General features: G+C 35.2%; 3 protein-coding genes across 4 annotated transcripts; 2 read left to right on the top strand and 1 right to left on the bottom strand.

Annotated features, from left to right (window-relative positions):
* Positions 1 to 780: 780 nt before the first annotated feature.
* LOC116343137 (zinc finger protein 182-like) lies at positions 781 to 1,937 on the bottom strand. The gene is made up of 2 exons (XM_031771049.1): positions 1,830 to 1,937; positions 781 to 1,594 (listed from the first exon to the last, which is right to left on the bottom strand). Exons 1-2 carry the CDS (start codon positions 1,844 to 1,846, stop codon positions 781 to 783), a joined length of 831 nt encoding a protein of 276 aa, XP_031626909.1. The 5' UTR covers positions 1,847 to 1,937.
* Positions 1,938 to 5,022: 3,085 nt separating this feature from the next.
* On the top strand, positions 5,023 to 8,670 carry LOC116343134. The gene is made up of 6 exons (XM_031771045.1): positions 5,023 to 5,792; positions 5,860 to 6,372; positions 6,438 to 6,647; positions 6,707 to 6,934; positions 7,015 to 7,170; positions 7,265 to 8,670. Exons 1-6 carry the CDS (start codon positions 5,100 to 5,102, stop codon positions 8,372 to 8,374), a joined length of 2,910 nt encoding a protein of 969 aa, XP_031626905.1. The 5' UTR covers positions 5,023 to 5,099; the 3' UTR covers positions 8,375 to 8,670.
* A 138-nt stretch (positions 8,671 to 8,808) lies between these two features.
* Positions 8,809 to 11,614, top strand: LOC116343135 (zinc finger and BTB domain-containing protein 24-like). Of its 2 annotated transcripts, none has more exons than XM_031771046.1 (4): positions 8,809 to 8,920; positions 9,393 to 9,620; positions 9,685 to 10,764; positions 10,829 to 11,614. In XM_031771046.1, the coding sequence occupies exons 2-4, from the start codon at positions 9,456 to 9,458 to the stop codon at positions 11,576 to 11,578; spliced, it is 1,995 nt and encodes a 664-aa protein (XP_031626906.1). In that variant the 5' UTR covers positions 8,809 to 8,920; positions 9,393 to 9,455; the 3' UTR covers positions 11,579 to 11,614. The 2 variants fall into 2 exon arrangements, with proteins under 2 accessions (XP_031626906.1, XP_031626907.1); XM_031771047.1 differs by having other exon boundaries at positions 8,810 to 8,920; positions 9,438 to 9,620.
* Positions 11,615 to 13,141: the final 1,527 nt, after the last annotated feature.

The raw sequence follows: 13,141 nt of genomic DNA, 5'->3' as shown, positions 1-13,141 counted from the left end.
GACATATTGGTCATTTTCAATGAAAAGCAATATTAATTTTATTTCAGTTCTGAATATCAATAACATTCAACTTATTTTCATCTATTCCCATTATTAATTGTAAGAAAAAATGCAAAGAATCAACTTTGTAAATTATAAATTGTAAATTATAAATGTGTGAAAATAAATATAGAAAAAGAAAGTAAATATCTTTTCAAAAGAATTATTATTTTTTGGTCCTTAGATCTGCGCATCAATATTAATCCATTTTCTTGTTGTGAATACGTTTGGTGTGACTATCCAAACTGGAACTGTGAGTAAATTTACGTTTGCACATCTTACATTTGAAGTTCATTTTGCCGGTATGCTTCGTCATGTGTCCTTTCAAGTAATTTTTTCGACCGCCAAAGAATTTCTGGCACAAATAGCATTCGTAACCTTTCAACATACACATCTTCTCGTGTACTTTGCGTTGAGTTTTTTCAAGAAACCGAGGCGACAAATCGAACATCTAAACGGGAGATTCTTTGTATGTGATTTCATATGCCGATCAAGACCGGTTTTCTGTATATATTGCTTCAAACAATGTTGACACTTGAATTGTTTTTCGCCTGTATGATCGTACATACATGGCTTATCAATCGTGGTTTGTTGTTGCCAAATAATTTGCCGCAAGCATAACATTCGTATAAACGTCGGCTGCATTTGCCTTCATGTGAATTTCTTTCGCTTTCAAGTGTGAATCCCACTCGGCATCTCGAACAGCGAAATGACCGTGGACCAGCATGAAGTTCCATGTGTTTAATGAGACTCAAATTCTTTGCATTTGGTGCATTCGAATGGTTTGTGGCCGCTGTGAACCCGCACATGATCAAATAGATATGATTTAATTGATCCAAAGGATTGCTTGCACAAATGACACTCATAGCGACGAACCTTGCAACTTCTTATGTGGATCATTTTATGTTCTTTTTTATTGAAGCCTTGCAAACAGCCAGGACAGTGGAACAAAAACTCTTTCACATGAACTTTTATGTGGTAGCTTAGACGTTGTTTTGTTATAAAACTTTTTGAGCAGTACTTGCAACCATATGGCCTTTCATTGGTGTGTGTACGAGAATGCACTTTCAAATTTGACTTGACGTTGGTTGAATATTCGCAAAGATCACATTTGTGTGCTTTCGGACCATTTTTTGTGACACTGTTGCTCATTGGACGACCTTGGTCTGGTTGTGCTTGTTGATTTTCTTGGTCATTTGTGGCATCTTCCCCCGAATCACCATTTGTGTTTGGTTCATTTCCTTGTTCCTCCTTGCATTCGATTTCTTCGTTTGGCTCCATTTTCACCTCGCGGACGCGCACAAGTTCGAAATCATAATCACCATCATGCTCATTGGAATCGCGTAATCGCTGCGATCTACTATCGTCCAGTACGGGAACGACGATTAAATGACCAACAGAGTCTGGATCTTCTTCTTTGATGTATGTTTCTTGTTTGATATCGTCCGGATCAATCAAGCTCGCAATGCCATTGTGCATCATAGACATTCCCGAACTTTTCAACTGAAATACTGTGCTGCGATGCAAATCTTTAACTGGTGTTACCTTTAGTCGCCTAATATTAAACAGAAAATAATTATCAGTATTTCTTGGCAACAATCTATTTTCATAATATCATTCAATCAAAAAATTAATAATGGCAGCAAATGGCATTCAAAATAAATTCATTTGATGATTGAGAATTTTTTTTCCATATTTAGTCTCATTCCAAAATGAGTAACAATTCTACGACGCAATTTATTACAACAACAACAACAACGGTTCCGTGAGTTGCCAAGCGATTTACTTACTTCTTTTTCTGTTCCATTTTATTCCGCTGAATTTACTGTTTCAATCAGTAATTGTGAGTGTATTTTCAGTTTTTATCTTGGCTTATCGTTGAATTTAATGAAATTTCAATAAAAACCAATTTAAAATACGGCGAAATTTGTATGCAAAAGGACTATACCATCGGCACCATTTAAATACGTGTTTTTGCTTTGGTAGTCACCGATGAAAAGAATGTGCTAACTGTGTGACGGAAAGAATACTGTAATGGAGCAAAAAAAAAATGAATAAGGTAAATGTATTGGTGCAAAATGAATGTCTTTGTCGCTGCTGTCAAAGTATTTGTGAGTTTCGCTATGAATTGGCGCGAATCGCTAGGCACAAACTGATCTGGTTTGATTGAATTCAATAAAATAGTACATCAAATTTTTCAATTTTATGACAAAAATTCGCCATTCGAAAAAAGATTTATTTTTGTTAAAAAACAACACCAAACTCGTTTCGGCCACATCAAAGTTGGATAGAATTCCAACCAAAAAGGTGGTCCAGTTCAGTTTAACGGCGCTGCATTCGCTTGTTAGGTCGTAAATTTACAAGACATCGTACGTTTTCAAATAAAAACTGTTAATAATTTGAATTTTTTTATAAATATTAATTTCACAGTCGCTCTTTTGATAGAAGCCAAAAAATTTAGTTCATAAGGATCATTGCGATTTTGTTAATTTGAAATTGAAATTAAACGAAATTATTGTAAAAAAATCCAAAATGTTATTTAAAATGAAAAAAGGTGCTTTATGGCTTTTTGTTTATTTATTTCACGGTCGTTTGTCATAAAAGTTCTGACCAGAGAGAATTATTTGGTAACACAATTAACAAAAATACCACAAAAACAAAGCATAATTTGAGTACAACATATTCAATCCCAATCAGTATTTGTTCAAAAACATCATTAAGCTAATGACATTAAAGCACTTTTCTCATCATCACTAATTACACTTGGTCATCTATATCTAACACTGCCCACCTCTCATTTGCATCAGTATCAAAGTGTTCTTCAAAAATTAACGTTTTGCTAACCGAATTTTAAAAATCACAATGAACGTTTTGATTGAAAAAGAAGTGGATGAGGTTGTCACTGGCTGTGAATATATAACACCCGACTATGACATAGATTTTGTGTCGAATAATGTGATTTTTGGCATTTCGACATGGACTAGAATTTTCAAACGGAAAATCGAGGATCTTTCCAGCTCCGGCTGCACAGTTAATAACGACCTACAGAATTGGGATTCTTCATGCATCGATCCCAATATGGACATTATATCATCGGAATGGCAGAAGTCTATTCCATCGCCAATGAAGCAAATCGAATCAAACGAAGAAGGAGTCGATGACTTGATGTGTGAAACTAAAGACTACAAATGCGATGTATGTCCAAAAAGCTTCGAGACAATGAGAATGTTGTTAGCTCACAAACGACAACACTCGATTGCTGAAATGGAATCCGATCTCGAGGTGGACCATAAACGAAGTAAGAAAAATAAACGAAGTAAGAAAATACGCAAAACCATCGGCAAGATGAGAACATCATTGAAACATAAAAATTAAATTCGAAGAGGAACATGTTAGCATCTATACCACATCATATCAACAAATATAGATTAAATGTATAAAAAATCGAAGTAAAAGAATGATATGATGCTCATATTTGGACGAGGCTCATTTTTAATGAAAATACCCATTCTCTCATCAGGTGTGCAGAAAAGTAATAAAAAACCCCAAACCAATTTCAGTGAATTTTGAACATCATTTTTTCCAATTCGTAGAAAGCCAAAGCCTTATCAATATACATAGTTTTTTAACAACTCTTCCATGTAAAGAAAATACGAAATAAATAAATAAAACAGTAAAAACAACAATCTTTTGTGTCATTTCCATTTTGTTATTCTTGGAATTCATATTGTTCGGTGCTATACTGAGAAAAAGCTGTAAATTTACCTGCTTAAGGATAATTATCGTTTCTCATAAAGTATTAATTTGTCTAAAACTAATTACTTTTCGCACATTTTCACAAAAATAAAGTCAAAGTTTGACCCTTTTTCAGGTAGAAGAAAAACCATATATACTTACAAGCTCAACTGTGCATTGCGTCAATTGGTAACAAGCAACCGAGCAAGAAACATCGTATAGTCGACATACAATTTTTGCAATTTTTTTTTAAAGAGTCCAAATTGACTACAAGGAGGTTGAAAGCAAACAGTTAATAAATTAATATTGAACTGTTGACAACGATATTTGCAAGGAAATATATTTATGCAGCAGCATCTTTCTATAATGGATGTTCTACGTGGATTCAAAAGACTATTCGCCAGCAGTATGTGTAAGCCAACGATTAAGAAAGACATCAAACGTTTGTGCAACAGTTTAAATAGTTCGCAAAGAACAAGATATGTTTGTGAATTTTGTCCACGCAACAAAAGACTTTTGAAGTGTTGTCAGAAGCACCATTTGAGTCGATTGAGAGGCGCGACAATCCAATGTCGATTTTGCGCTGAAAATTTCGACTTAAGAGCTACTTTGAATGCTCATATTCGATATTCACATTTGGAGCGAGTGGTTTCCCGAAGGAATTATGAAATAGTGCAAAATAACAGCAAACAATTTGAAGGAGAGAAGATACAGAAAGACACTGGAATGGAAATCTATTCAGAAGACGATCACAAAAGCCAGATGAACGACACCGCGGCACACAATTCGATTTGGAAACAATGTGAACGATTTTTCACAGATTCAGAGCATTGTCACTTACTTTTTTTTCTCTTCGTTGTTGTACTCTTTTGCTTTGCAAAATTCGCAGATCAACAATGATGGTGGATCGAGCAAACGAGTACAATCAAACAAAATTATGGAAATATTTGTCATTTTCAATGAAAAGTTACGTTCATTTTATTTGAGTTCTGAATATTATTAGCATTCAATTTTTTCATCTATTCCAATTATTATTGTAAAAAGATTTGTTGTAAATTTTAAACATGTAAAAATAATAATAAAAACCCCCAAAGAAACGACTTTAATGATGTTTTCATTCCTTCTTAATTTGTTTTTTTTTTTTTTCAAATATTACGCCGTTTGCACCAAATAGCAGGTGGCGCGATTAACACTCATTTGCATCTGTCACATGCAATGTTGTGACATTTTGCGTTCACACAAAAAATGCTCACCACACAGTTACCGTAACATTCAATCAAAATCGGACAAAATTCAAGGTCAATCATAGCTCCACCAGATATTTAATGTCATCATCAATGGATAAAGTTGGTGATAAAAGTAAAAAATTAGATCGTCCCGATACACCAATACTACGACGAAGTCGACGATCATGTGTTATTTCGAATGAACGAAAATTAAAATGTTGTTCTGTTGAAAGTTCGCTCAAAACGTTCCGCCATGAACTCCTCTATACCGCGTGGAGTGAAAAGCAGTTCGAATGCAGTGTTTGCCATAAAAAATTTGTAAGCAAATTGAATTTAAACAAACATCAAATTAAGCATCGCAAACTGAATAAATGGTGTTGCAGTGAATGTCCGGAGATTTTTGAATGTTCAGATGACGTTTATTGGCATGAACGAATTCATCATTGGATCGATATGCTTGAGCTATTTTCGCCATTTAAGTACAAAGAGTCAAAATTGATTTTTCAAAGTGACGGCGTTGAGAAAAAACTGAAAACCATACCCGAGAATATTGACGACGAATTAAAGGCTTCGTCGAAGGACAGTGTCGATGGCACCAATAGTACCAATACCGATAGTACCATTGACGCCGATCACAATAATAGGCATGGTGAAATGTCAGGAAGTGACGGTGATCGACCAGAGTCGATGGAATCCAGCTCATTTGTAATTACCAGAGCTATTCATATGACGGATGGTGGCACCATGAACAAACCTGACGATAAAGTAAAGAGCAATGGAAACGAACAACAGGTACGTTGGAAGTACTTTTTTTTTCATTCCACACAAATTTCATAATTCGGAATCATTCATTTCACAGATTATTCGTTCAATTCAAAATGATACGGAGCTTGATACGGAGAACAGTAATGAGTTGAATGTCGAAAAACTAATCATGCCACCAACCAATGAAAATAGTATATTAGTTGAAACTAATGGAAACGGTGTAGAACGAACGGACGATGCCATAGCTACCAAAGACGATGGCACAGCACACAAAAGCATTGAAACTTACAAACATTTTAGTAACACAAACAAAATCGAAGGCAAAGTGAAGAGCACAACCAATGGAGGGTTGAATGAAGAAAATGCCATAGAATTTCAAGGACTATCGACGAGAAAAAAACCAATGGAGCTTTCATTAGAACGTAACGGTGCCGAACCAGATGGTCTGAATTCCATAGTTGAAACAAATGAGTGCAGCCCCGAAGCTACTCAACCAAATATGGTGGGTGATACTCAGAGAATTACACAGAAAATCATTGAACAAGCAGATGATATTGATAACGGTACAGCAAATCAAAGTGTCACAACTGATGAAAAGGAGCCTGAGGTACTTTGACTAGTTTTTTTATTTGTTCACCCAGTTTTACCTCTTGTGATTGATCTACTTGCTAGAACAATTCCCAGTCGATCGAAACAGAGCTTGGTAGTGACGTGGAATCGAGTGCCAACAAACCAAATGAATCATCAAGCGATGCAAATTCCACACCAGTCGAGGTCAAAGAGACACAAGTCACTGAATTACCGATGGTGGACGATGCCAAATCAAACGTAGTAGACGGTTCCACAAAACAAACTATCCCAAATGATGAAAATAACCAGAAGGTATTTGGGCTATTGTTTTCAATTCTTCATCAAATAATTTTGTTTTGAATGTTTCACAGATTATTTCCTCGGTTCCACCCTCAATTGAGATGGATAGGGGACTAGATGGTGATAGCGATGTCAATGATGTACCAACCGATGAAAATTTTACGGTTGATACAAATGGACCGAGTGAGTGTCGCGCCGAATCGACAACAAAAGTCATTGTGTGCACGGACGATGACAGACCAAACACAGTCGATGATGGAACAATGAAAACTGTCGAAAATGAAGGAAATGGAAAAGAGGTATTTTAGATGTAATTTTTCATTCGATGCAGAGTTAAAATTAAAGAGTGAATAAAACACGTGTTCTGGTTCATTACTAGATCAATTCACTAATTGACGGAATGGAAATGGAAAGCGATATCGTTTTGAATGCTGACAAACTAAACAATCCAGCAGCTAATTCTGTCGAAAGAGATGAGTACGGCATCAAAATCCCAGCTCACAAAATTACCATAAATTTTGGTCGTTTTCGAGAGGTATTTTGACAGATATTTTTTATTCATCACAGAGAATTATTTTATTCATCAATTATTGAAAAAGAAAAATCGAATTAATTGTTTCATTTGCTAGATGAGTTCCCAATCGATTGATGACACGGAGCACGAAAATACGAATGAACGGATCGACTCGAGTAGGGACACACTAAACGACTCACCAACGAACGAAACTTGTGTGGATGAAACAAATTATTGTGGTGGCGATATGTCGAGTGTATATGATCATCCCAATCAGACCCAATGTGATGGACAATCGGATATATCAAAATTAAATATCCAATTCAACAATATTCAATTGCATGAAAATTCGCCATGTAAACAGTGCGATACGGTATTTAATTGTATCGGTGCCAAATTGACACATGAATGTATTCAATCGAAAGTAACATTCACGCCGCGTGTACTTTTTCGTGAAGAACCATCATTTGAAATATCGGATTGTGTATCAAATGAGATGCCACTCGAAGACCAGAGTCCAATACGATTGATCAACGGTAAAAATAAGAGTCTACGACATTTAAATAAAAATGCCACACCAAAAACACCGCACTGGGACACTTCCTACTGGGACACTTCATTCGATCGAATTGAACGTGGCATGAGTAATGTTAGCCTTGATCAAAAGACCGGCGATGACAATGCAATTGAAACGATCGCTGAATCATTAAATGATGGTACGAATGTAGTGGAACCGGTAACGGAGCCAAGGTCTCAATCAAAGACAACATCGAAAACCAAAACAAAAGCAACACCAAAAGTGTTAAAGAAGAGCGTATCAAAGAAAGCAGAAAAAGAAGAAATTCCACAGAAAGAAACGCCAAATAAACAACCAAAAACACCACGAACACCACGAACACCACAAAATGCAGCAGTTGAATGCACAAGAAAGCTACGTTCAGCATCACGAACAACGCCCATATATAAATGTGATGGTTGCGATTTACTGACACCAACTTTAGTTCAATTGGATCGTCACAAAATTGTATGCCAGTTTTATGATCGCAAAACCTGTTCACCATCACGTGAACGTCGTACACAAAAGAAACAAGCCGAACCAATGAAAATACATACATCAACACCAAATAAAAACGATGCAAATATGCCATTGGGACTGATCGACACGCCAACCGTACCAAAAATTAAAATTGTCAGATCGGCGAATATTTGGATGGTGAAAAATTGACGGAGAAAAAAAAGACTACAATTTATTTGACAATGGACGGAACTTTTTCACATATTGAAAAATGTTGACTTAAATCATGTTTATATTAGACATACATTGCTGCTATTGTAAAGCATGACTGCATGAGGCAGGTGTGTATGACACACATGAAACGTACTACTTTATTAATCGATTTTTTTTTCATTATAACGAAATTTAGCATCGAAAAAATAGGGAAACCTTTTCTACCTCAGAAAAAAAATTCAAAATAAAATTTCGAATATTTTATCTATTTATTTTCGAATAATCATCGTGCATTTTAACGCATTTATTTTGAATTTGTGTACAACGCTTTTTTTCTAATTACTTTCCAGTGGAATAAGTTCGATTCCAGTATATTCCAGGTGGCGTGAGTATCAGTTGCAGCTGTCATTCGCATTGTTATGACAGTTCAACATCAGCTTTCAATCGCACATAAACAATTCTCTTGTAAAAAGTACTTTTTGATCGAAAATTTGTTTGATGAAATCGATGATTCTGACTGTATTCGGTTTCTTTCTGTAGACGGTGAGTTTGGGTATATTGGAATCTAGGGGCTTTTATCTTCAAATATATACAATTTATAATGCAAATAGTGAACTATATTGCAAAATCATCTGTAATACGTGCAAATAAATGTGCATAACTGCATATATTTGGAGTATATTTCGTGTATATTTCGTCTATGGCATGTTTTTTCATTCTCTTTTGTGCGAATCTTCTTCGATTCTGTGTAGCAATTCTGTGTGTTTGCTACACTGCAGTTTAAAAACCACCTTATTCACTGGTATAGGCAAGAAATTTTAATCGTATATATGATGAATAGGACGTGAATATTGTGTATAAATTTGTATGAACGACTGATGGAAGCCCCTAGATTGGTATTCAGTATTTTTGCTTTAATCTCTATATTTTTGTTGTTTGGTGACACAACCAGTGTAAAACGGGTTTGTAGCACGTATTGAATGAACAATTCTTGCTTTTTCATTTATTTTTGAAGTTTTCTACTTGAAGCAGCTTGGATTCGTTCAATTATATATTCCAGAGACCGTCCAAAATAAAGATGGAACTGTATATAAGCACACCGATTGATAAGCATACAAAACGACGATTTTCGGAGGTAGCACATGACAATCGACTGAGTCGACGTTCCCTTAACCGACCGTTTGAATGCAGCTATTGTTCGCAAAGTTTCAAAGTTCATAGTAATTTGTTGTATCACGAGCAAGTAATGCCAATTAAATTGACTCCATAACATATCATCCGATTAATTATTTATTTAATATTTATAGATTCACAAATGGAACCAACACAACCTGAAAGATGATGCCAAACCGTTCGAATGTGCCAAATGTGGTTTGAAATTTTTTCAAAAAGTTGAATTAGACCGTCACGGACTAGTCCATTGGGAGCGAAATCTTCAAAAATGTAAATGGTGTTCGAAGAAGTATGAAGTTGAACAGCACCTTCAATGGCATGAGCGAATTCATCAATGGATTGACTCACTCGATCAACCATTTGAATACGATGAATTTGGCGTTACATGGCAAAGTGAAACTGGTGATGAATCGATTGTTGTCGGTGAAGCGACATTTTCGAACAGTCCAAATTCATCCATTGGCAATGAACCGACAAAATCGAATCCAAGAAAGAGATCACATTCACCTGTGTATAAAATCCAACCAAAATTCGACTGTTTTGTGTGCAAACAACGTTTCACCAGCAAACAGAATTTACAAAGCCATAAATTAATTCATGTAAACAAAACACTATGCAGCTTTTGCGGCGAAACATTCAGTGAAAATGACAAAAAAATCACACACGAAATTACAGTTCACCCGCAGCCGAGTGTAATGTTGATGCCACTCGAAAATGACAATGATCTAAAGAATTTACTGAATAAAATGGGAATCAAGGTAAATGGGAAGGATGACGTGAAAACAATACGTCCAAAAAGACGTGTGAAAATCACACAAATGATTCCAGTTTTAAAGAAGGCAATTGGCAAGAGAAAATTTACACAAAAACAAATTTTGGTCAGAAGAAGTCAGAGAGGAGGGGGGAGAATTAAGAGAAAAGAAACAAAACTGGTTTTTCAAAGGGAAGGCGTCGAAGAGAAAGTGAGAATCATGCCCGAGGAAATTGACGACGAGTTAAAGGCTTTGTCGAAGGACAGTGTGGATGGCACCAATAGTTCCATTGACACCGATCACATTAATAGGCGTGGCGAAATGTCAGGAAGTGACGGTGATAGAACAGAGTCGATGGAATCCACCTCATTTGTAATTAACAGAGCTACTCATATGACGGATGGTGGCACCATGAATAAACTCGGCGGTAAAATAAAGAATGGAAATGGAATTGAACGACAGGTACGTTGGATGTATTTTTTTCATTCCATACAAATTTTATATTTTGGAATCATTCATTTCACAGATCATTCGTTCAATTGAAAATGATACGGAGCTTGATGCGGGGAACGGTACTGAGTTGAAGGCCGACAAGCTAAATAACCCACCAGCTAGTGAAAATAGTATATTAGTCGAAACTAATCGTTACGGTGTCGAACGAACGGACGATGCCACAGCTACCAAAGACGATGGCACAGCACACAAAAGCATTGAAACTTACAAACATTTTAGTAACACAAACAATGTCGATGGTAAAGTAAAGAGCACAACCAATGGAGGATTGAATGAAGAAAATGCCATAGAATTTCAAGGAATATCGACGAGAAAAAAATCAATGGAGCTGTCACAGTCATCAAAACGTAAAATAGAGCCAAAACTTAACTGTAAGAGTAGGCGTACTGTTAAAAAATTACAAAGAATCAAACAAAATGATGTGAAAACAATTAAAGACGAAGAAAATTTGCTGGTTGCGCCAATTGTGGAACAAATTGAGAATGAAGCGGTTACAACAAAATCGAAAACCAACAGTGATATTTTGAATGGGTCCGATGTGCCGTCATCTCAACAATCGAACAATAATTTGTCATCGTTCAAAAATAATGTTTGTCCAGACGTCGATGGTGTGAAACAACAAGAATTGATTCATATTAAGGAAAATTTACACGATTGCCGGAAAACACGGTCTTGGCAGAACCAATTCAATCAAATTGAACGGACGAAATTCAAGGTTAACCATAGCCCCACCATCAAACTATTTCGTATACTGAAAAATTAAATGAAAATATTGTCAATAAAAAATTATTACTTTTTTCAAAAATCGATTTTTTGTTGAATTCACTACGTCTTTTAAATGACCAGAAAAAAATGTGTATCAAATCAAATAATATTTTACTTTTCCGCATACCCACTGTGTGCAGTAAAGTATTGCAATCACCCCAAATTGACTTTTCAACCGATCATGATGATCTTTTTTTTAACATTATCTACGCACTCCCTGGATTCCGAATATGGCCAAAAAAAAAAAACGAAAAAATCATTTCGGTGGTCAAAAATGGAAAAAAATGAATTTTCAGAGATTTTTTCAAAATGCCCCCTGGCGGCCAAATTTTGAAATTTTTTAAATTTTTTTGCGGATTCTTCATTTGGTGCCCGAGCACTACTAAAATATGCAAAAACTCCTTTCCAAAAGTCAGCGGTATCGATTTTCATTTCTTTAACGTATATATAGAGTGACGCAAAATATATATACATATTTCATATGTATAGGGGTATTGCGTCACTTGGGGGACTGCCGTCTGTCAGCAAATGCTGGCTAGCACATTACTCTAAGTAAGTCTTAGTGGCAATAGCAATTAACGAATCACTGTTTTTTAGTTGAAAGGATTTGAAATGTTCAAAACGCTGATCTTTTCAAAAATTGATGTTGATCAAACTAGTATGGCTATTGTTAAAACACTATGGTATACTGGAAAGGGTGACGGGTTTATAAGTTAAACAGAATATTTTGCAAAATGTTTCGTAAATCTTGAACGGCTGTGGTTGGATGCGAGTATCGAACAGCATAAAATTTTATGGTTTTTCAAATGTTCATTAAAATTGAAGGAAATTTTTGCCAAAGGATTTGGCAAAGAGCTGCTTGACATATCCACATGGATCAAAGAACGTGAAAATTTACCGAGAGCTCGAAAAGTGATTATTCACGTCCGTGAAGGATGTTTCTCAGAAACAAATTGGAACACCGAATCAATAGATCTCAGCTTAATCACAATCAAACGCACCGAATCTTATCCGGCAAAAATGTTTAGCCCATACGATCTGTTTTTGCAAGATAGGTGAATAGATTTTAAAATTTGCTTCCATCTACAGACCAGAATATGAAATCGATAGATATCAATAATTTGTTTCAATTAAAACATTTATTTAAATATATAATATGAAAACTGTTGATCAAAAACGAAATGGAATTTTGAAAAATCCATGGACATTGAATAAATTGTATCAATAAACAGATCTTCTTTAAACGAATAAAATCAAACAAACATACTTTGGACTTCGAAATGAGCTTTTATTTCATTTTTGTTGTTATTATTTCTTTCAACTAAAATTTTAGTTATTTTATTGTTTTGCAACTAAAATACAGTGCTCACTCGATATTCTTAAATAGTTTGTTCCTCGGCTTCTTAAGAATACTGAAAACTTGAGAATTTAGAACGTCTGTAGAAAATTTAGAACGCAACATAATACAAAACATTTTTTGTTGTGTTTTTTAAGTACATATTTATAACATCAATATGATGGTCTTTTTGCCCTAATAAACAATATTCAAAGATAACAACAA

Source organism: Contarinia nasturtii, unplaced genomic scaffold (assembly GCF_009176525.2).
Source record: "Contarinia nasturtii isolate CC-2019 unplaced genomic scaffold, AAFC_CNas_1.1 Cnas_scaffold_974, whole genome shotgun sequence".
Taxonomy (NCBI): Eukaryota; Metazoa; Arthropoda; class Insecta; order Diptera; family Cecidomyiidae; genus Contarinia; species Contarinia nasturtii.
Note: the sequence above shows the minus strand (reverse complement) of the source record. Positions and strands in the feature narration are given on the sequence as shown.